The 25,586-nt window shown below is 39.0% G+C and overlaps 1 protein-coding gene across 1 annotated transcript in view; it reads left to right on the top strand.

Annotated features, from left to right (window-relative positions):
* The first annotated feature begins 1,202 nt into the window (after positions 1-1,202).
* The window catches only part of LOC132397672 (contactin-1-like), a 412,092-nt gene continuing 387,708 nt past the window's right edge, over positions 1,203-25,586 (top strand). The window contains exons 1-3 of the mRNA XM_059976440.1: positions 1,203-1,257; positions 23,624-23,750; positions 24,095-24,267. Coding sequence (XP_059832423.1) covers positions 1,203-1,257; positions 23,624-23,750; positions 24,095-24,267 — 355 coding nt within the window. The remainder of the gene's footprint in view (positions 1,258-23,623; positions 23,751-24,094; positions 24,268-25,586) is intronic.

Below are 25,586 nucleotides of genomic sequence, written 5' to 3' on the forward strand. Positions count from 1 at the left end.
AAATCCTAAACGATAAATCCAATCTACTATTGCCCCCTGGATCCCATGTGATTCATGATTTAGCCTGTCATGAGGGACCTTGTGAAGGACTTGCTGAAAAACCATATAGAAAACATCTTCTGCCCTTCCCTCATCCACCTTCTTAGTTACCTTCTTGAAGAACTCTAAAAGATTTGCTAGACATAGCTTCCTCTGCACAAACCAGTACTAGCTGCCCTGAATCAGATCCCTTCTCACTAAATGTTGATAGCTGCAAAGAGAGAATATAAATAATTTTGGGTTAAACTACGACAGGTCGTTGTTTAGAGAGCCCATAGTCTTTGGGAGTGGCTACAATGGGATAGTCAATATAATGTAGCGATGAATTTCTGTGAATGTGTTGACATGTTGTAAGATTAGATTTAGATTAGATTAGATTAGATTCAACTTTATTGTCATTGTGCCGAGTACAGATACAAAGCCAAATGAAATGCATTTAGCATCTAACCGGAAATGCAGAGTAGCGTTATTTACAAAATAACTGCGAATAAAAAGTAAGTGCTACAGCACACAAGTATAAAAGTATGGAGACAGTACAATATGAGTGCAATACTGCTTAGCACTGTGATGGGCTTAAACTCAAGAGGAGTTGAGTGTTATGGGTGGGCCTTAATGAGGTTCTTAAGGGATGGCAAATCATAAATTCATGAGATTCTACAGATGCTGGAAATCTTGAGCAAAACACACAAACCCCACTGTCCCCACCTCCTTATTCTGGATTCTGCACCCTCCTTTCCAGTTTTTCGACCCGAAAAGTCAACTGTTCATTTCTCTCCATAAATTCTGCCTGACATGCTGATTGGCTCCAGCATTTTGTGTGTGTCTCTTAAGGGATGGACTTGATTGGGTGTGTTGGTGCACTGTGGGGGTGTGAAAGTTCATGTACGATCATTGTTGGTTTCATTTAGTATGCTGTTGAGGTGCGGAGTAGAGTTCAATGGGAAAATTAATGAAGGGGCTATGATCTGGTGCAGTGAATAGCCTAATATTATCACAGCTTTAAGGTTCTGTGAGAACATTTGAAAGCTGGTAAAATGGCTGTGATGAATCCCATATTCACCTTATCTGTTATTTTTACAGGTAGACTGGTGAACTAACAACAGGACTCACAGGAGAACGTCCATTTGGAGATTAATGCCATCCATCTTGAACCAGAGATGAGAATGTGGTTCCTGTTCAGTCATTTTTTTGCATTGTCATTCATTTTCTGCTTGGCAGGTAAGTTGAACGTTGGGCATGATATTGACGTGAAGGGTTTTCTGCTGCTCCCCTTGGCATGATTTCAGATGCAAAGCACGTCAAGGTCAGGACTGAATTTTCATGAAAAAGTAATCCTTATACCCACAGCAGTGGAATGATGAACAAATGATTGTGATTTTCAATGCCATTGATTGTTAGTCAGGTGAAGCAAAGAGAAAGGACTCAAGCCCTAATCCTCATTTGTCTGTCTGTTTGAACAGTTAAGTCCAATGAGCTCTTGTCTACTTCATGTGAGTTCTAATTACATTCTTGCTAGAGCTCACGCATTGCGATTAATGTCTATTGGATAAATGTCTGTTCGTCAACTTGAGTATCTATCCTCTTTTAGACTTAACTCTATCAGGTATATCCTATTGGAGTAATGGGCTATTATTCATTTCATTTAGATCATTTAAAAATAGCTTAACATGCTGATGATCTTGAAGTGTCATCTTTCGATGAAAATTATGGTAATGCAAATGGTACTTTGTGTATGCATTGAAGATGCATCAACTCTCACAAAGCTCTGATGTTTAACCTGCTGACATTTGAAAGGTTCTTGTGGTCTGTTGTTCCATCCTAAGATACCATCTTAATCACATTATAAAAATGTTTTCCAAATTAAAAGAATACTCCATTGTGTTGTAAGTACACAGCTTTTCCTTTACACTGTGACTTGAGTGGATGGTAGTCCTGGACATGGAGTGGATAAGTGTTACGATAAAGAAGATTGTGATTTATTGTTCTCAGTTTATTAATACAGTAACATACCAATTCCTTGTTGATAGAAGAAAAACAATTTGATCTATCTGTATCAGCATGAAAAATGTAAAATCTTTGGTAACAACATAGAGTTGGAAGTGCCTGGTCTGACAGATCCTGCTGAATATTGTCATTGTTCATCCACTGACAACATACAGGGTCTCAACTCAAGGAATTCTTTAAATGAATCTGAACTTTATTGTATAATGCACAAGTGTCTCTTCATGGTAAGTGGAACATAATCTCCATGTAAAACAAAACCGTGTTTGTTGGCAGTAAAGCCCATCAGTGAGCTATTGATATATTTGTGAGACTTGATTAAGCAAGTATTGTTTCTGACTTCCCATGCTGGGTACTATCTTGTCGGAAAGCTATTGTTAGTTCAATAAGTGCAAATACAACAAAACCAGAGGGCTTTCGCTTTGCAATTATAGTATTTCTAGATGGTTGCTTTATTTGTGGAGAAGTATGATATACTGTGTATATATATATATATATATAGTGCTGTTATTCAGAGGTGTAAGAGAATGGGAATGTCACCACAATGACAAGAATGCGCTTTGTTTATCCAGATTTAAACAAGTCCAATAAGCCAAGGATCATTTCTTTAACTGCATGTGAGCAGATTCCCTACAGCTCTCTGTTGAACATCATTTTCTCCGAGTAACTTCTTGGTGGTACATCAGCTCATTAGTGTCACTGCTTTTACTTGCTAGATTGTAATCTTATTCATTCTCTTGGGAATTTGATCTCCACAGAGGTGATGAGCTAATACCTGAGAAAGTATGGGTTTGAAATTACAGCTGAATAATTTTGTTAGAGATTTAAGTTTGATGTTCTCAGACATAATTGAAACAAAAGCAATGGTGAAACCATCATAGTGATTGATTCCTCATGAATTTAGAATTTCAGTTTCTTCACAGACTTTTACCTCAGTTAACATTGTTTTTTGAAAATATTAATGAAATATACCCCTTGGCGACCAGTGTAATCATAATAGTTGCAAAAGTGTTTCACGGTGTTACGGAATATGAGCCTGTGGTCAATGAAAAACTGGTCTTCTTGATACTTTCTTGACATGCTGTCATATTAAATTGTTGAGAGGGAGGGAATAGTTGTATTTCAGAAAAACATCTGTGTAACATTTAATGTTAATGTTTCTGTCTTTGCATGCATTTGTTGAATTATGTTAATAAGCAAGCTGATAACCCCTTTAACTACAGTTAACACTGTATTTGAAATGATATTTTAAGAAAGGAAGTAATTCATTTTAATATGGGAAGCATATGTGATAAAACTTTCTTGAACTAACTCATAGTCAGGAGACTTCTTTAGGAAAAATGTAAATTTGGCATGAAAATGCAGGGAGAGGAGGGATATGGATGATGTACATGCAGAAGAGATTTAGTTTAATTTGACATTGTGTTTGGCATAGGTGACACAAGCTGAAGTAGTTCCTATGCCAAACTGTTCTATGTTAGTTAAACTGGATGAGTTAGCATTTGATAACAGGGTTACACTACTAGTGTGAATGGCAGCAACTGAGTCTGTTTCCTATTGAATGAAGGCTATGTGGGATAACTGATCTGTTTTTTTTAATGATTTTCAAATAGTCCTGTCCAGATTAGACTCAATTCACCAAATGGCCCAATTCTGCTCCATTCCCTTATGCTGTTATTCTGCCATTTAGCTCTTGGAAGTCTATTATGGATGTCTAGTACAGTTACATGGCATTAGAGACACAACTTACGCAAGAAAAAAAATCATGTTTAACATAAATTATACAAAATTATCTAAGCAAAAAAACAATTAGAGCAAAGTAAGTTCCATTATAGTGCAAAATGGTCAAGATGTAATGTCTCTTCTTAAAATCCACACAATTAACAGTATATGAGTCCTCTGGAGTACCAGTCTATAGATATCTTGTGCTCAGTACTCCTTGTTGGGGATTGTGCCCTGCTCAAAAATAGAAAATAAAACTAATTAAATGGAAGTCAAGGTCAGTGGCAGTCAGGGATATTTTCTTCGCTCACAAAAGAAGATGGTTATGGTTGTTAGAGGGTGACCATCTGAAACTCCTGACCAATATTGCAAGAGTTTCTCTGAGAAATGTCTGAGGATCAACTAAATTTGACTTTTCCATCAGTGTCCAACTCTTCATTGAAAGACCTGGAATCTGAATATTTGCATTTAACTCCATTTGCAAACGTTCAGACAATGAAGCTGTCAATACTTGCATGCAGTAAGACATTTGCAAGATACAGGCCTGAGTTCAGGTGGCAAGTAACACTTGGGTGGTCCAAACACTGGTGAGAGATCACTTCCATCAAGAGCGTCTGACCACCACCTTTTGTTCAAGAAAATTCCCCACCACCTTCTCAAGAGCAGTTCAGGCTGGGCAGCAATGTTTAGCCTTTCCATTGAAGCTGACATTGACAGGAAGAGTAAAGAAAGCTTAAACCTACCATCTTCTGAAATTGGGATGAAAATGTTATCACCTAAACCAAAACTGTGATTGGGCAACTGGCCAAATAGAATTGCCTCAGTATATAACCTAACACGGAAGAAAGGGTGGATATTACTCAGGCTTTTGTCTTTCGGCTGTAAAGGATGTGAAACTTTGTTGTAAAAAATCAAACAGATGGCAGTTCTATATGGTGTTCCTCTGCTGTGAATAATTAATCTTGCCTCTGATTTAATGGCTAAATCAATAACTTGAAGTTGCAGAAGATGATGGACAATGTAGGAACACAAGAGAATGCAGATGCTGGAATTTGAACCAATAAACAATCTGCTGGAGCAACTCAGCAAGTCAACTAACCCCACAGATGTTGCATGACTTGCCAAGTTCCTCCACAGACTGTTTCCTGCCATTGGTCAGTAGTTAATGGGCTGCTTGTTAGTGCTTTTGGTTTCAGGAATGAGTTGAAAGAGTGCTGCTGGCGAGAGGACATTGAGATTAATTGACTGTCAATTATTTAACCAAGAGCAAGCAAGGAACACATCAGTTAATAATCATGATCAAATCATCGGTACTGCTGCAATAGAGATCACACCTCATTCTCTGTGTGTGAAGATAGAGGTTCAATATTTTCATCAGTAAATCTCCAGAGGTGGCTAAGCACTTGTGCAAGCTCCTGCAAGATGAAAAGAAAACGTGTGCTGGAAGCATTAGAGGCAATTGTTGCCAATTAGTTACTACATCTGCACTCTTAGTGGAACTGATTAAGCAGAGGATCTTAATAACTCCTTGTATATTTGGATCCAGGATTTCCTCACTTTTAGACCCTAGCCTGTTTGGATTGGGAAAGACATCTCCTCCATCAGCACAGGAGCATTGCAGGGATGTGTACTTAGCTCCCTGCTCTGCTTGTTTTACACCGGTGACTGAGTGGCTCCAACACCATACACAAGTTTGCTGATGCCTCTGCTGTTGTGGGTGTATCAAAGGTGGTGATGAATCAGCATACAGGAGGGAGATTGAAAAATTGGCTGAATGGTGTAATAGCAACAACCTCTCACTCAATGTCAATAAGACAAAGGAACAGGTTGTAGACGTCCAGAGAGGGAAACCAGAGGTACATGAACCAATAATCATCAGGGGATCAGAGGTGGAGAGGTTCCTGGGTGCCACTATCTCAGAGGACCTGTCATGGACCTATCATATAAATATAATTGTGAAGAAAACATGACAGCACCTTGACTTCCTCAGGAGTCTGGAGAGATTCATCATATCATCATAAACCTTGACAAAGTTCTGTAGATGCCTGGTGGAAAGTGTGCTGATTGGTGGCATTATGGCCTGTTATGGGAACACCAATGCCTTTGAGCAGAAAATCCGATAAAAGTTAGTGGATTTGGCCCAGTGCATCATGGGTAAAACCCTCTCAACCATTGAGCACACCTACATGAAACGTCATAGAAAAGCAAGTCAAGTCAAGTCAAGTCAACTTTTATTGTCATTTCGACCATAACTGCTGGTACAGTGCATAGTAAAAATGAGACAACATTTTTCAGGACCATGGTTTACATGACACAGTACAAAAAACTAGACTGAACTATGTAATTAAAAAAAAACATGGAGAAAACTATACTAGAATACAGACCTACACTGGACTGCATAAAGTGCACAAAAACAGTTCAGGCATTACAATAAATAATAAACAGGACAGTAGGGACAGCATCCATCATCAAAGATCCTCACCACCCAAGCCATGCACTTTTCTTGCTGCTGTCATCAGTTACAAGGTAAGGAACCTCAGCACTTGCACCACCAGGTTCAAGAACAGTTACTACACCTCAACGATCAGGCTCTTGAACAAAAAAGGATAGCTACATTCATTTAAGGAATCTATTATATTGTTAGTTAATGATTGTTATTTATTGCTATTTAATTATATCTGCATTTGCATAATTTGATTACAGTTTACAGTTACTGTCTATAGATTTGCTAAGTGTGCCTGGAGAAAAAGAATCTTGGGGTTATATGTGAACTTTGAACTTTGAGTTAAGCACAAGTGGTAGTGATATTTTTGCACCTGTTAATCACTTGCAATTAAAGTTAAATTTCTGTCCCCTTAGCTGTTACTGTTAAGTAACCATTCAGCCAAGTTCACGTGGAAGACAAAGAGAAAATATCTATTTTCATTTCTGAATCTTGATTCGTTAAATGTTCCAATCATTCCATTGGATGTCCATGTCATGCTCAGGCTAGTAATCCAAAACAGAACAAAATGACTTGGGTGATCTGAAAATTTGTCTTTAAATCCTGACTGTTTTCCATGTTAATCACTCTTTGTTAAAAGAAATTCTCGGTTGTTTTTAATTTGATGTTCATGTTTGCCTATGTGTGATACCCTGTTTGTCTTTTTTTCAACCGGGATAAAAGCCACTTAACGTTTTCTTTGCAAGAGTGATGCCTCCCTCCTCAGATGTTCCATGTTTTGCTAGATCCTGCAGATACTGGAAATCTTGAGCAACACACGCAGAATGCTGGAGGAACAGCAAATGAGGCAGCATCTATGGGGGGGGGGGGGGCAGAATAAATAGTGGACATTTCGAGTTGAGGTCCTTCAGGATTTTGTGTATGTTGTTCATGTTCTGATAATTGTCATCTCTGGACTTTCCTCTGAGTTAGGAAAAGCAACGTCACGACGTGGTAGCATCAGCATAGATCACCTAGCGCTGGTGTTTCTTATCAGAGTATTAGCCTTTCACCTTACAGAATCCTGCAGCTATCCTGCTGTGATTTCACAATTAATGTAACAACAGATTGAAGATGAAACCTTAGGTAGGTGGCTGACAATTGAGCAAATTGTGTTGACACATAACCCGATCTTCCTCATGGTGTTGCAGACATACAGCAGTTTCACCAGGCTCTTGACATCATGAACCCCTCAGAGAAGTAGTTTGGCTTGGCATCGCCAGAGGCATCAGGACAAGAACACGGAAGCCTGACATAAATAGCTCTCGGAGAACTGCACTTGCAAACTGACACGACCATCTCCTTAGGCTCCTCTTACCCTATCTGTAACAGAGTTGATGGGTCCCAATTTGACTTTGTCAGTCATCTCATGGATCCTAAGGAACCAGCTAGAAATAATAATAAGAAGAAAGAATGTAACTGTAGATATAGATAGGAGCCTGATGCCTGGGATATCGGGCACCTCATAACGTTCATGATTCCGAACTGTCACCAATAGGACCAAGAAGGCACTTAGAGATGATGCTGGGATCTGGTCTGGAAGAATCTGCTGGAGGAACTCAGCAGGTCAAGCAGCATCTATGAGTGGAAAGGCTTTGACATTCCAGATCGAAACCTTTGACCTGGTGTAATGCCAGGAGTTCAGATCTCATTTGAATGTGGCTCCCAATTGACGATGATGACCACAGTAGGAGAACTATTATAGATTGTGAAATGCCAGCCCCATCTTTCTCTTCATGTGGTACAGTTATGGGTAGCATAGCACAGGGGGCTCCAACCTTTTTATGCCATGGACCAATACCATTAAGCAAGGGGTCTGTGGACCACAGGTTGGGAACCACTGCATTTATTCCTGAAAGATTAGGAAGTCCCAGCTTATATTTCAACCTTCAATGTGGGACATAGCCACTGATGAATAGATTATTGACTTATTTTGCTAGGATTTTCCTTGCATGCTCAAGATTTCATTTGTTCAAAGAATTATTGTTCCACTTATCAAGTAATTCATTGCATGCAGAATGCTTTAGTGTGTCTCGAGGGGCTTTTGTTTGCATTGTATTATACTTAAGTGATGAAGGACTAATTAATCAAAACCATAGAATAGGGGAAACAATGAAAAGTTGTAATCTCAAGAAATGAACTAATTTCTCTCATCAAATGGAATTTGTGGCTTGAAAGACTTATGGAAAAGTATTTTTAAATAAGTTACCTTTATTACTGTGCTGTACACAAGATTTGCTTGTTCATTCTCTTGTATTTATCAGTGAGTGATGGAGGTGTAGCATGAGGAGGTTCATGCTATCCATGTGAAATATCAAAGCAATGGCTCAATGCAGCAGGCCAGGGCTCAGGACAATAGTCTGAGGCTGAGGGCAGCTCTCCTGCAGGTGAGGACGTTATAGCTGGTCATCGTCAAGGACACAATGTAGAGGCTGTCAGCAAAGCAGGCATTGGAACAGTGGTGTGGTTGTATTATCAGGTTGTTTAAAAGAATAAACCAACAAACTTAGACTGAAAGTTGATGTGTACTCATACAATCTGCGCTCAAATTCAGCATCACCTGAGACTGAAGACATTGACTGCCCATTTCCTAGGGTCTTGGTTTGGGACTAAGGGATGAGGGTAATGAGTTTGGAGAGGCACAAGATCCAGCGACAGAAGCTCTAGTGGCAGGGAGGAACTGCTAAGGGAATGCACAGAGAACTTGTAGGTATTGACATAAAGTGGGAGGTGTTTCATTGCCAGTGGAGGAGCCTGAGCAGGTACATCAATGAATATAAAAGTGCACCCACCACGGAAGAAATGGAGATTGTTATAATTTTGGCAAAAAGTTTGATGAACATCAAAACAGCGGCACACAAGTAGAATGCAAAGCTCTGTGAAAAATCTTTTATTTCCAACTGGATATCCTTGCATTCCAAAGACATGGTCACCCACAGAATCCCAAAGGATAGTAGCTTCTATCTGGAAAGTGTTCCTACCAAAAATAAATTGTGCAAGTCCAAAGTGCTCATGGAAGAGGCAGATGATGGAAGACTGCTGTAGGTGTTATGCCACTGTTTGAAATTACCTTGAATTAGTTCAACCATTTCATATGAATTTTGAGATCTTCGATTGACGAATGCATGGCCAATTGCAATATGTCAGAACATTATATAAATGTTTAGTGTCAATGTTTATCTATTAAAAGTAAAATAGAAAGTGACAAAGCAGTGTGGGGTCTGAACTGTTTTAGAAACTGTACAAAAATTGAGCTTTCAACAACCCAAAGCAATGTGGTCAAGAAATAAAACATGTAACTAGTTTCCCTATCTTCTCCTTAGAGTATATGCCTTGTGATCCTGTTAGTTACATTTGAGCATGTAGGCATCAAATGTACCTTAATGGTAGTTCATCAGTTGTGGGGAGGGTGGAGAAACAAGTTCCAGGAAGAGTCTTATGAGTAGCAGCTACTTGAAAGAAGACATAGGAAGAGTCATTGCTGCTGTCAAATCATCAACTCGGTGAAAGATGCTCTTTGGTTGGCCTGAAACTTGATGGTCTACCAGCACATGGAGATGGCCGTGGGAGAATGCTGCCGACTGGCACATTCTCGGCTGCAGGAGTACGTGCTGAGGGACGCACTGTAACTTGGTGCAGCTACCGCAAGGGCCCGGTGGTGAAATACCACAGTTTAGGGTTCTTCTCCCACAGGAGTTGAGGGGTAGGGGCGGGGTCTATACCCCTCAACAAGGGTATGTAAATGTGAACTAACAGAGTGCCACCTGGGTGGCAAAAAGTGTGGAAATGTAAAGACCGTAATGGAAACATTTGTAAAGCATTGAGAGTCATTGAATGGTTTATTGTACATAATGTTATTTTTGAATAATGTATATTTTGTTTAATTAAAAAAAATAGGAAGAGTCATTGGTTTTAACACACTTTGCTCTCTCTCGCTAAGTTAAGTGATTTGTGCACTTGGCTTTGCAAAGGAGCCCTAAAGCAAGCATCAGATCCTGATTTTCAGGCATAGATAATTTGAGTTTCTCAAAATATGTTGCAGATATCTGCAGAGGTCAGTATGCTGCACAAAATGAGCAGAGATACCTGTTGAATATATGGAGCATAATCTGTTTTAAAAGACAACACTGTTTCATAACATTCAGACTGTCATATACAGGATCTGAGAATAAATGCTTACACAACCTCTGTAGTCCCATTAATGATGAGGTCTCTAAAAATGCAGCTTTTTTCTTAGTACGCCCTCTCCTTTCCCCTTCCCAATCAGCCACCCTGTACCTACTTCCTTCCCTTACCCCATTAATCTTTTGAGATGCTCCATGGCATATAATCTGATCATTAGTATGCTCCAGTAATATAGAAGGACCTTGAAAACCATTTAAATGTTTCAAACAAGTTGTCAGAAAGTGAAAACTGTTAACATTATTAAAACTTACTTTGCGTTTAAAATACATCATCACTTGCTGTTGAGTGTTGCCAAGAATGAAGTTCCCAGTTACATGTGTGTGAAGATCTATTTTTCTTTTTTATATTTTAATGGAAGAAGGAAGATGGAATTTTCAATAAACTCAAGAAGTGCAGAAATTCTGGAAATATTCTTCATTCCCCTACGGCTGGAACTGGAAAACACCTCTGATCATCTCCGAGACTTGAGTGCTGAGGAGAAGTCTTGTTTATTGGTTCAGATGAGATGCATAGGGTTCTTGGGAAATATCTTGCAGAATGATTAATTCTTCATCAAATGCTTGTTTGGCCTTTGATTTCTTGAAGGTTTTTCTGAAGTTGAAAGTGTAGGTGGAATTTTTCAGCTCTCACCACAGCTGAAATGTTGAATAATGGATGAAAATCTTTTCAGTTGTCTCGGATTCTCCAGGAGTACCTGTTGTGCCAACACAGAACAGAGAATCTTTCCTCAAAATGTTGCTCACACCACTGTTTCTCAGACCACCTCATGTTGAAGAGCGCAAGCTAACATGCAAATACCAGTGAGTTCCGAAGGACATTCTACATGAGCGGGAAGAAAGAGCTTGTAATCCTTGATGTCATAAGTCAACGGAAATGTTGGTATGACGATACAGAGGTGCAATGGTTATTTCTGCCTCACAGCTTCAGTGATCCTCGTTCATTCAGTTTATGCAGTCTCAGTGGACATTGCACATTCTCCCTGTGACCAAGCGAGTTTTCCCTCCCACTCTTGTTTCCTTCCACATCTCAAAAATAAATACTGGATGACAGATGTCGAACTTCATGACAATAAGTTTCGAAGTCTGGTGCAGTGGGCTATGATTGTTGGCAGTGTTGAGAAGGTCTTCTCTATTCATAGGTAGTGATTGCCATTGGATAGGGTTATCAGATGTTTTCTTCAATATTTTGCATGGATTTGCTTTGTAATTTCAGAACTGAATTTCATATTAATTGTTATAATATTCTACATCTAAATTTATTTGGAAGCAAATTCCTGTTACACTGCCACTTAGTATCAAATGCAAAGCTTTGGATGACAGGACATCAACCTGATATCTTTGGCTTGAGGGATGAGAGCATCTCTTCAGGGCACTTTCAGACTTTCACCCTTTGGAGTGCTAGTGGATGGAAAATACTCAGATATTCTCAGTAAATAGGGATTCCTTGATATTAGGAGTTTATCCCAGTCAAAGAGCACAAATGGTAAAGCCAAGCCTGGCACTGACAGACTATGGCTTCTAATTTCAAAGTTCAAGTAAATTTAATATCGAAGTGCATATATGTTATTATTAACAAATATAAGAAACACAGTAGAATCAATGAGAGACTGGACCCAGCAGGAAGGACAAACAGACAATGTGCAAAAATAAAACAGTTGTGCAAATACAAAAAGAATAATAATAAATAAACAATAACTATCGAGAACATGAGATGAAGAGTCCTTGAAAGTGAGCCATAGGTTGTGGGATCAAAGGTTGAGTGAAGTTATCCCCTCTAGTTCAAGAGCTTGATGACTGAGGGGTAATAACTGTTCCTGAACTAGGTGGTGTGGGCCTTGTGGCTCTTGAACCTTCTTCCTAATTCAGCAGCAAGAAGAGAACATGGCCAGGATGGTTGGGTCCTTGATGAAGGATGCTGCTTTCCTGCGACAATGCTCCGTGTAGATGTGTTCAGTGGTGGGGAGGACTTTACCCGTGAAGGACTGGGATATAGCCATTACTTTTTGTAGGCTTTTCCAAACCAGGGTATTAGTGATTCCATGTCAGACAGTGATGCAACCAGTCAATATACTATCCACCACAATGTCAAAGAATTAAGTGATATGTCAGATCTTCTTAAACTAGTGGAAGTGATGCTCTGTTTTCTTTGTAATGGCACTTATGTTGTGCACCAGTACAGATCATCTGAAATTATAACACTGGGGAATTTAAAGTTGCTGACACTCCAGTCATCCAGATTTTCAAACTCACTCCTATCTGCTGATGGATCACCTTTGATTCAGCCAATGACGGTGGTGTTGTCAGCAAAGTTAAATATGGCATTGGAGCTGTGCTTAGCCTCACAGTCATAATTATAGTGTGAGTAAACCAGGGTGCTAAGCACACACCCTTGTGGTGCACCTAGCTGAAGGAGTTCGTGGAGGAGTTGTTATTGCCAATCTGAACTGACTGGGATCAGCAAGTGAAGAAATCGAGGATCCAATTTCACAAAGAGGTATTGAGGCCAAGGTCTTGAATCTTGAATCTTATGATTAATTTTGAGGGGATGATAGTATTGAATACTGAGCTGTAGTTAATGAAAAACATCCTGATGTAGGCACCTACACTATCCAGATGTTCCAGGGATGAGGAAAGAGCCAATGAAATGGCATCTGCTATTGGCTTGTTGTGACAGTAGGCAAATTGGAGTGAATCCAAGTCATTTCTCAGCCAAAAATTGATATGTTTCATTACCAGCCTCTCAAAGTACTTCATCACTGTGAATGTAAGTGCAACTGAATGATAGTCATTGAGGTAGTTAACCACATTCTTCTTTAGCATTGGTATAATTGAAGCCTATTTGAAGCATCACTCTCTTGAACTTGCCTCATTTCTTTCTGAGCCCTGTACTTTTGGTATTTTTTTTAAACAAAAACCTTGGATTTAACACTTTGAAGTGCACATAAATCAGACATCATTGAAGTATGTGGCATTGTTTGATTTATTCCATATCAATAGAATTGCAGGCTGTGGAAATGAGATCTCTCTTGTACTGCTCATGTTAGTCCAGGAATTAATGATTCTCAACCATTTGCATCTCACCTGACCTGACTTGGATTGCTTCATAGTTGAGATTACATTCATGGAACAAAATCAGAAGTTCATAACACCATCATTGAAGATGTGCTATCCTCAGAGAATATGTTCAACTCTCAGACTCTTATCTTTTGGGAGAACTGTTCAGTGCTCTATTAGCAAAACGCTTCACACAAATGAAATATTGCAATTTGATGTGCCAGTAAATTGTGCTGGAAAGTAAATGCAGAATTGTTTGCGAAAAACTGTGATGCTCCTTCCCTGTGCTCCTCTGCTTCGTCAAGCCATGGCTGACTTGCACTTCGTTTAACTCAGAGAAGCAAGTCCTGATGCAGGGCTTCGACCCGAACTGTCAACAATTTCTTTCTTACTACAGATATTATTCAAAGTGTTGATTCCTCCAGCAGATTGTTTGGTGCATCTCTTTTATCTTGTTGTCTCCACCTGTCTTGATGCTCCTTATTGAATAAAATCTTCCAATCTCAGACTTGAAACCTCCACTCATCCTGGAACAGGGAAAACATTTCCAGATTTCTTTTACCTCAAGACAACATCACCAGGAAGCATGCTGTACTCTGTGATATGATTTGATATTGACTTTGGTTTCAATGTTTAATTGATTTTCTGGTGTAGTCTATTTTGTCATATGCTTTTGTGATATAATTCTGGAGGAACGTTGTCTCATTTTTTAACTGCATTGCATTTGTAGTTTCTAAATGACAATAAACTGAATCTGAATCTGAATCTGAATCTGAACAGTAGTTCATAAATACTTGTATAGTATTACCCCAGAAGCTGTGAATTTGAGATGTGCCTCACCATTAGTATAAATCTAGTTAATTAGTGTTTGACTGGAATATTGTGTCAATAATTTTTTTTAATCCTTGTGTGACACTATTATCCCAAAGTGTTGATTTTTGCAATGTTGAGATATAAAATACTGTAGAAGGTAATTTCTGTAGCAAATAAGTACAGTTTACCAATAATGATACTCTTAGAGTTGTGTACCACTGAATGAATATGAATATACATATAAAAACTCAGGTCAGGCAGACACTTTAGAAAGAGAAACAGTATGCACTTCAACTCCGATGCACAGAAGTGGCTGTTGGGCCCTTCCAGTTAATGATATCCATCAAGCACCTATTTACACTAGCCAAACACTGATCTAATATTTTTAATTCTCCCTATAACAGAGTTAAGGGGAAAGTAAGTTTATTATTGAAGTAAGTGTATGCTACCATGGTCTACTTTGAGATTAAAGCTAGTAGATGGTAACATTTATTTCAGGCATTTACAAAAAAAAAGAAATACAATAGATGTTTTGAAAAATGATAAAATTAAACTAACCGATTAGCCAGTGAACCAGTTTGTCTTTGGATTGTGGGAAGAAACCCATGCAGTCACAGGAAGAACACACAAACTCTTTACAGATGGTGCTGGATTTGAACTCTGAACTTCAGAATGCCCTGAGCTGCAATTGATATGTGTTATCGCTACACTATTGTGGTGCCTATGCATGTTCTAAACTTCGAAGTCCAATGTGGGGCCTGAATTTTCAGAACGACTGTTTTGTCTTGGCAAACAGATGTTGTGTATTTAATATTTTAGTAATATTTGAGTAATAATGTAAATATGTTGTCTGGTTAAGCATTCTTTGTTATTGATATAATTAGTTCTGGTTATATGTACAAGGTATGTGAATAGCATATGTCATCATGCCACCACGTCCTATAAGTGCAAGCATCACTGAAATAAAAAATAGGTACACACATTCATCTTCTGGCTCCTTGTTTTACTTTCAATTAGTTTTTATGTTTTGGAGTTCCAAAAATAACAGTGGTGATGAAATATTTTAAAGATGAACCCAAGATGACTACCTACCTGTTAAAGCGCAGCAAGTTATTCAAGTAAAAAAAGCGGTGAGAAATGGTCAACTTTTTTTTTAAAGCGTAGCATTTTTTTTCCTTCAGAGCACCACGTTTTCCTTGCAGAAGAAAATATGATTGAATTTTTTAAAAAGGCAGAAAATGGAAGAGTTCACAGGTTCATAAACAATGAGTACTGGGTGATATAAATAATAAAAAAGAGAGAGCAGAATAGACTGCTTACTTCAGGAAGATTAACAGATTTGATTACACAACAGATAACTGGATTTTGTACACTGAACAGATTAACCAGTACTTTGAATCAAATGAAATAACCAATGAGAAGTATGTGTCAGTTTAAAGACATATAGTTTACTTCGAAGTTTAACTGCTCCAACCAAACCAGCCAAAACGAGCTTTCCTGTATTGTGAAAATAATGCAGGAATACTTAGCATCAAAACCATTGTTGTTTGCAGACCACTTTAGGTTTTGTAAGCAAAATCATAAAGAAGGGGAATCCATTTTAGTGCACATGGCAGAATTGAAGAGATTGAGCATTGTCACTTCAATGCTGGGCTTAATGATGCATTGAGAGCTTATTTAATTTGTGGAATCTTAAAAGAAAGCAATCAAAACTGCTGTCAACTGAGGCACAACTCACTTTTAAAAGTGCAGTTGAAATTACTGTATTAATGGAAATAACAGACAGTGACGCAATTGAGTTGCAGCCAAGAATGAAAGTGAGCAAGAACAAAATTGCAACGTCTAAACAGAAACTTGTTAGCTGAATAATTTGTATAACAGTTGTGGCAGGAGCTCATGTATATCAGATGAATACAAATTTAAAGGCAGATCATGTAGAAAATGCAATAAAGTAGGAAACGTACAAAGAATATGTTGGGCAGACAAAATAAATGGACTGTAAAGGTAAGAGAAAAAGATAAAAAATTAGGTTGCAGTTTCAAAAAGAGCATTAATCTGCATGCTGTTGATGAAAAATGTGATGCTGATGAGAGTGACACAGGACCGGGTAGCCTTGTAATTTACAATTTGAAAACTAATAATAGAGAAGCAACATGGATTACACTGGAAATGGATGGCAGATTAATTAAAGTGGAATTTGATTCTGGCTCAGCCATTCCACAAAATGAGTTTGAATGGCATTTCAAAGATACTGACTTGAAGCCTGCAGATATCTAACTAAGAACGTACTGGAGAAAAGTTAACTCCTGTGGAAATGACATTCATAACAGTGAAATGCAACAAACAACAAGCTACAAAGGGCTCGTACGTGGTAAAAGCAGGAGGCCAGCATTGTGGGGACTTGAGTGGCTGAGACAACTACAACTTGATTGGAGATTCATCCACTATTTGCATGTCACATCCTCTCCAAAAGAGTAAGCAGAAAGTGAATTAAGGAAAGTACTGGATGATGCCACAGCAGCATTCAAGGATGGCATTGGAAAACTCAAACATAACAAGGGTAAAATTGTATTAAATGAAAATGCTACACCCAAGTTTTTCAAAGACCATTCCATTCCTGATACCATCCATGATAAAGTATCCAGTGAGCTAGATCACTTGGAAGCTGCATGAATTCTTTCCAAGATTGAGTGGAGCCCATGGGCAATGTGAGTATTCCCAGTAGCAAAGAACAATTTGTCTTTCAGGATCTGTGGTGATTTTAAGGTAACCATCAATCTGGTATTGAAAGTAGATTGGTACCAAGAGTCCAAAGTGTTTCCTACCATTCACAAAGTGTTTCCTAATACTCAGAAAGGGCTTTCTTGCTATATTATGCTTATTTTTGCAGTAACATCTGCACCTGCACACTGGCAGAAAGCTATGGACCAGGTGCTGTAATGCTGCCTAGACACTCAGTGTTACCTGGATGACATCATTGTTACCAGAAAGGATGACAAGGAACATTTTCAAAATCTCAAGACTGTTGAAAAGATTGAAGACTATGGGCTCATTGCATGATGAAACAATTGTGAATTTTTTAAACCAAGTTTCATGTACTGTGAAACCATTGACACACAAGGATTACACAAGTGTGGTGAGAAAATGCAAGCAGTGTTGGATGCCCCAAGCCCAAAGGGCATGTCACAGTTTCAGTCCTTTTTAGGATTTGTCAATTACTATAACACTTTCTTGCCATACCTGTATCCCACCTTGTGAACTCCTTACTACAAATCAGGAAGAAATGGCAATGGACAAAGCAGTGTGAGGTGACTTTTCAAAAGGTAAAGGAAATGGTGACGTCAGGCACTGTACTCACACATTATGATCCACATCATTCAGAGAAGCTTGCCATGCACCGTTCAGGATGATGACACGTCCAGAAGAAAGGTGTCCAGAGCTGACAGAACCAATTCCTGCAGTCTCAGAGTTAACTCCCACAGCCACCGTGGAAGAGGTCCCACACCTGAGATTGTTTCCCAGCCACAAGTTTCTCTGCCAAGCGAAGTGATCGCCCTTGCTTGGAAACGTGTTATGCTGCAAGATTAAGAAAGCCTCCACAGCAATTAATTCTTTTAGCTTAAAAGGAGCAATTTAAATTTATTCTGCTGTGGATGTGTGCATAGTAGTTGTATTATATAGTAAACTGCATATATGCTGAGTGAGCAATAAGTTAAAATATTTTGAGTTGAGATGCATTCTGTATTGAATAGGAATTTATAGTTAAGCAGAGAGGAGTGTTGTGTATTTAATATTTGAGTAATACTGTAAATATATTGTTTGATTAAGTATTCTTTGTATATATTATTCATTATGATTATATGTATGAAGTATATAAATGGCATATGTCATCACGCTACCACGTCATATATGTGTACCTCTTGCTTAAAGTAAAAACAAAGTACAAATGTTTATCTCCTGGCTCACTGTTTGGCTTTGAATTATTTTTTTTGTTTTCAGGTTTCCAAATCTAAGAAGATTTGCTGGTTCCTGGTTGATGGTAAATGGTTTGTGTTGTGTAACCAGTGATTATTGGTGTGTGGTTGATGACAAATGTCTTGAAAAGTGATCTGGGCCTCTGGAACTTCAGTCAGAAGTAGATTTCTGGGAGGTCAAGCATCCAGTAGCTGGCAACACGCACAAAATGCTGGAGGAACTCAGCCGGCTAGGTAGCATCTACAGGAAGGAATAAACAGTCTACATTTCAGCTGAGATCCTTCATCCTTTGGTTGAGACCCACAGTCCTGCTGTGGTAGCAGGTCTGGGTGAGCACATGGTCAAAGAGTCGGAGGGCAGCAGAGATCACAGAGGGGGAGCAGTGCGAAAGGGTTTCACTGAACTCCCATCAACGGGAAAGTTTAGATTTCTTCAGGGTAGGCATCCCTGGAAGAGTCTTCACAGTGTAATAGTTAAATCACAAACAAAATGCCGGAAATCAAAGCAACACCCACAGAATGAAAGACCATGGACCGAAACATCGACTGTGTATTCTTTTCCATAGTTGCTGCCTGGCCTGCTGAATTCCTCCAGCATTTTGTCTGTGTTGATTTGATTTCTGGCATCTGTAGATTTTCTCCTTTTTGTGATCCAGTAACAGGTAAAGCTTATTGTTTGTTAGTGGAGCATGAACCTAATAATCAGGGACCTCACTTGTTTGCCCAGTAAATGCAGCTATATCTTAATCTGCAGCATAATTTATAAAATAGATGCTCTCTCAGCTTGGAAGACTAATTACTTTAGACATCCTGATGGATGTTATTTCACACCATCATTGTTTGAACCAAATGGAAGCCAATGACTTGTGGGTGCTTGGGACAGAGAGACAGCACTTCCTTCTGATGTGCCTTCGAACTACTTTGTAAACTGATGTTGAGTCTCAGTGTTTGGAGATTTCAAAACCTAACAGGAGAGGTAAGCCATTAAGAACTAGGATCTCTGTCAAGTGACAGTCCAAGCAAACTATACAGGTTAGCAATTAGTTGGGTAGCTACTGATCTGAGGTTTGGTACAATACCAGTTTTCGTTGCTTACAGGCAGAAATAACTCAGTTCTGAGTAAACCTCAAGCAGTTTATTCCTCCTGTCATCTGGGACAGGATTGTGGTGGTCTTGCTACTGCCAGACTTGGGGCCTGCATTGCTCATGTTTAGAAGTTTTTATTGTTAGCTTCTGCCCACATTCTGAGAGTATTGCTAAAAAGGAGTTTCTGCAACAATGCATGTGATATATTCCTTCTTTGTCGTAATTTTGATTGTTATCAGTATGCAGGTCACAGATGCCAACTTGTGAACAGTTGGGCTGGTTTTTCATATGCAGAGTGGTGGACATGAGTGACATGGACCATTGCAAGCCATGGCATTATATTCGGTCAACGGACTGATATTTGGTTATGTACTGGATATTTAGTGGGCTCTTTCAGCAGGAAGGAGTCTGTTAGAATTTTGCTATTTGCTATTAGAATCTGGCTATTTAATCTCAGTTCCATTCTGTTTTTGAGAAGCATGCACTACGTATCGTTACTTGGTCTGCTTTTCTGAGAATCGATGACGGTGGTTTACTGAATTTTTCTTCACCCTGGATTCATCCAACCTACTGAAGCCAAGATTATGACACAGCCACACCCATGTTTACATCTCTGATTTGTACCAACAGAAACATGATGTTACATGGGAAGAAAATGATGCACTATTCAGTGGACTGTTCCTTCATATCCATATGTGTGAAGTTAATCAATTACTTTTTTCCCAGAATCTTGTTTTCACACTGGTGTTTGCAATAAAACTAAATGCTGGTCATACGTATATCTTATTAAAGCTGTGGTCGAATTCTCTCTGTATACAAGTTTGATCATGTTCCTGGTGCATTGTACTAAGCCTCAAAGAAAATTACCACTATGTATGTACAGCGTGTCTTGGAGCAATATTAGATGCCTGGTGGAATTGTTGATATGACAGATCTCTGTGCTGGCCTCTGCTTTCTTCACTCTTGACCTTACCTACTTCCTTTTGCCACCAACTACAAAAGTAGAGAAAGCTTCCATTTCCTACACCTGTAAAAAAACACTTTCTTTTACTTTGTTGTATCTTGGAGAGATTTGCAACCATGCACATGGATTCAGAATGAACATCACAGATTGGATAGGAAAAAGCAGAGGACATTAAGTCAGATTGCATAATTCACCTCCTGACTGTAATTGCAAGGTCAGAAGATTGAGTGTCAGTTTCTCTTCCTTACTTGTTACTTCAAAATCAATTCATGCATAAATATATCTGAGCAGTTGACACAAAATCCCATTCAGAAACTCTACAATGTTCTAAAAATAACAGTTTCTTCACTCAATGTGTTTGAATAAATCTCCTCAGAGCTGCATCTGTAATAACATATTAACCTACATTTTTCTGTTGAAGCAGTGGAAAATATCTTAATTCAGAAAATATTAAAAAGAGGTCTGTGCATTAATATTGTAGGGCATAATTTTAGCCTATAAACCTATTAGAACGAAATATGAGCCTTTAAGGGAGTTTCGTATTTCATCATCCCATTTGAGACTTTTCTGTTATAATCTGAAAATACATTATTAATTTCTTCAATCCAGAGCTGATCTCAAGAGCTTTGGTATTAAGTCGAAGAGTCTTTGGTGGCTCTTTTTCACGTTAATCCCCAGCTGCTGTTGGTGTACAGAAAGCTCTCCCTTCCGTTTACTACAGGGAATGAAGCTTGGGTTAGGTCACTCACAGGTCAGAATAGAATTATTGTCTTCTAAGTAATTGTGCAGAATTTTCTGGTGCTGTTTTGAGCAGAATACAGGAACACCTTTCTCAATTTTGTTTCTTTTGGTGTAGTGTAGAAGAGAGCTTTTTGTATTAGCCAACTCTAGTGAAGTTTTGGTCATTACAGACTTGTTACTGATGGTGGAGCAAGCTTCTAAGTCAGAAACATTGACTGGACTGATCTTTTTATGTTCTGGGTAAGTAACAGAACACTCAAAAGTCATAGGTCCTTCAGAGGATATAAACAAAGGATAAAAGATCAAAGGCATCAGAATTCTCAGGGAGAGGATTTTAACGTATGAAGCTGCAGTAAAAATTTTATGAGCTGCTCAGTATGAACACTCACTCATTGTTGGTGCATTCAGATGTGAACCAATCAAAATGTCTTTGTTGTAGAATTGTGTATAATAAAGAAACTTTAAGATATATGAATCTCAAATTTGAACACGTGTAGGCTCAGAGATGATTGCTGATGACAGCAGGAGTTGATTAATGCTCTGGTGTGATCTCTGCCCAGGATTACAATGCAACCATTAACCTGTTCTTTTTAATCAGGATTAATATTAAGCCAGATTTGTTTAATGCCAATTGGGGCATCTTATTACATCTCTGAAATCCTCATTTAGCTTCTGAACTGAAAAATCACAAAGCCTTCAGCTACCTCAGGACTGACTTTGTACACTTTTGAAGACTCTTTCATACTTCAGAGGTGACCATTCAGTGGACTTCTAGATAAGGAATTTCCATCAACGTTCTTTATTCCAAATTTAGTTAAAGCTGAAAATAATATTTTGACAATTAACTGGTTAATAAGTGACACACATGAGATATTTTCCTTTTTATTTTTATTCTAAAACTGGTATATTAAAAAGTAGATAAATGTCATCATCTTGTGCTCCAAAATGAGGTGCCATATATAGGTACTTTATGGTGATGTCAGCACTGAATATCGCTGTAGGATGAGCAAGTGTTTGCACTGTTCAAAAGCTTGAAGTAGATTTTGTGTAGTTATTTCCGTTAGGTTGATGAATGTTGGCAGGACATTTCAGTATTATAGGAAGATTTCATACAAGGAGGCCAACTGTTTCTCTAGTGTTCCTTGCACAGAATGTTTCAGTTTCCAGCAGGAGTTATTCCTGTAGCAGAGTTTGAGCTACTTTCCCCCAAACCATCATGATGTTTGCTTCGCTTGCTACTTTCATTCTGTCAGGTCATCACCGAATGATGACTTTGCTGTGCCCGCTAAATGCTAAATGTTGTCAAGCTGAGTTTGAAGTGACCTCTGTGTCTTCCAACCTTCCTGGGGTGGGGTGCAGGGACTGCGTTTTCTTGGAAATTCTGCCCTTTAGGAATCTCATTGAACCAAGTCAACTCAGGAAGTGGATCGGTCCGAAATGTGGATGTGGAAGTGAAGCACCTTTGGAAGATCAGACCAGTGTGGAAGGTGTAATCACGGACTTACACCGTGAGGAATGAAACTTCAATTCCATTGAGCTTAGATTCTAAATTCAGGTGTTGATGGCACTTTGTCTTTGTTGTGTGAGTCAGGCTCACTAACATGAAAGCAGTAGAATAACCATGTACTCATTTCATGGCTTGAGAAGGTTGCATATGATTGCATTCTGATCAAAACTTGCTAATGCTCAATACTTATAATGCTAAATTCAATTAAATGATTATGTTTATTTGTGTAATGGAGATTAAGAGTAAAGCATTGAAAAAACATGAAAAATGCTGCCTTCAGTGAGTCCAAAATTGATATGCACCCGTCATGTCTGCTCCATGGTATCACAGCTTCCGTCAGCATTGTTCCGCTCTGGTGCTTCATTTCTCCAAAGCTTCCCTGCTAGAGCATCATTTACCTAGTGGATAATGTGTGCACAAACAGTAAGATTGGGTAACTTGTTTGCAAAGAACCTATTTACAGATTCAGAATAAAAGTCATCAGCTCAGTATCATCATGCTTTATACTGGTTAGGCATGTTAAGGACTTTCAGAGTCTTACCAATGACATTTGCAGAAATTTGCCATGATCTGACTGGTTCTGCCTGAAGGAATGTGAGGTGAATGTTTATTGAGTAAAGGGTAAAAAAATGTGTTACAGAAAATTATTCATGAGAAATGGGTTCTTTTTAAGTCCAGAGTGATTGTGTGAATTGCAGTGTTAACAATATGGAGGATATATTGGTGGAAAACAATGAGAATCATCAGCCACTTGCTACTCCCTTGATGCATGTGTTGCTATGGAAACAAATCAGCAGGGAGTGGCATGATGACAAGCATTTCAAATGGTAAAAAGACACTGAAATTACAAAGAAAGGCAATTAAGGCAGTGCGTTGCTTTATCAGTATTGGGAAAGGACACAATGAGAAGGTAGGTGGTGATATCCTCCCAATGGATGGACCAGATCAGACCAGCAGTAATGTAAACCATATGCTTCTTTGAATTGTGAGACTTGCCACATTATTTCTTCCTGATTGCTGTCTCTTGGCTATAATAGCTATGTGTTGTAATTGCAGAAGACAGCAGGGAGTATGGGCCAGTGTTTGAGGAGCAGCCAATGCCAACCATCTACCCAGAAGAATCCGAAGAAGCAAAAGTGTCACTAAACTGCCGAGCTCGAGCAATTCCTTCCCCTGTCTACAGGTAAAAGCAACCGTATGCTTAACTGTCTGGTGCTAACTGCCCAATGGAATGTAGCTATGTAGGTTTTGGGTTGATATTCAGAACTATTATCAAATATACTTCAATTTATGTTTCCTTTTACCTTTCCTAATCTGCTATGGCCTCGTTTGGTTATCAGGTGAGTGACGGAACGGTATTAACTCAGCCACTGCTTTTCTATAAGATGTGCACCATGCACACCGGCACAGCTTTCATTAGGTGCATTATAACTGCAGGAATGTCTTGTGGCTGCTGCCTCCCCTTCCTGCATGGTGCTTTCTTCTTGTTTATTTCACTTTTGCAAATGTGCTTCATTTGTGTTGTAGATGGAAGGTGAACAACCGAGACATTAATGTGGATGACAGCCGTTACAATATGGTCGGTGGCAACCTGCTTATCAACAACCCGGAAAAGGTGAAGGACCGTGGCAAATACCAGTGCCTAGCAACAAACAAATACGGAACCATCATTAGCAAAGAAGCCGAGCTGCAGTTTGGGTGTACGTACTGATTTTCAAAGCAAAAGTCTTGCTACGTAGATTAATTTGCTCATTCATATCTGCCACATTTTCTCTTGGAATATAAGTCGAGCGTTTGTTATTTTATTAAGTAAGAAGGTTGTGTGTTCAAGACCAACTTCTTTCTAAATTTGAGCTCGTGTTCTAGTCTGTCCTGACGGGTTGCTGAAATGCAGAGATATCGGCAGCAATATTAAGTGATATACGCTGGTATATCACTCTATCTGCTGGTGGGTGTAAAATATCCCATATCACTCCTGCAAAGCAAACAGACATTTCTGGAGTACTGCTTCTTTATCTGTCAACCAATAAAACTGGAACAGGGTGATCATTCAACTCATTGCTCCTTGTGGGTACCTTTATGATGAAGTGTCTTGTGGCCTGATGAACAGTGACCATATCTCAACCAGAAAAGAAACTATAGTGTTAGGTCAGATGCTGGAGCAGTTGTTGTAAAGGTGGATGCAATGTGTACAGAAACAATCACCACCACACTGAGGAGCTGGTAAGTGTGCAGGTTTTGGCAAAGTGCAAAAACAAAGTCGTTATCATGAGTGACCTCATCTCTAATATTCACACCTGTTTAATGTCAAAGGCTTAGATGGGGTATAATTGTTTTAAGGGCACCTAGGAAGCAGTGTTTTCCTGATACAGTGTGTGAAAGGGCTGACTAGAGGAAAGGTCGTACTGGATCCAGTACCAGGGAGTTAGTTAGGACACAGACACTTAGTGGCTGAGCATTTCTGAGTGACCATAACTCCCTTATCATTAGCAGAGTTATAATTTTATTATGAATAGAACAGACTAATGTGCTGGGCCATATTGAGATTAAGAAAGAGGCAGTGATGGATCTTATGAGAAAGAAAAGTACGATAGTGAAGTCCCCAGTGCTCGAAGGGATATACCGAGGTTACTATGGGAAGTGAGGAAACAGATTACTGGAGCATTGACAATGATATTTGCATCCTCCATGGCCGCAGGAATGGTATTAGAGGATGGCACTTGTTCTGTTGTTCAGGAAGGATAATAGGGATAATCTGGAAGCGGTGGTAGAAGCTGACACAATAAGGACGTTAAAAAAGAATCTCTTAGATAGGAACATGGATGTAAGAAAAATGGAGGGTCATGGGATGAGTAGGAGGGAAGGATTAGATTGATTGTGGAGTGGGTTATATAGGTCAGCACAACTTTGTGAATTGGAGGGCATGTGTTGTGCTGTACTGTCAGCCTCCTCTTTTTCAAGCATCCATGTTCCATAATACTTCTTCACCTTTTTCCAACAAGAATAGCATGGAATCTGT

Source organism: Hypanus sabinus, chromosome 8 (assembly GCF_030144855.1).
Source record: "Hypanus sabinus isolate sHypSab1 chromosome 8, sHypSab1.hap1, whole genome shotgun sequence".
Classification (NCBI taxonomy): Eukaryota; Metazoa; Chordata; class Chondrichthyes; order Myliobatiformes; family Dasyatidae; genus Hypanus; species Hypanus sabinus.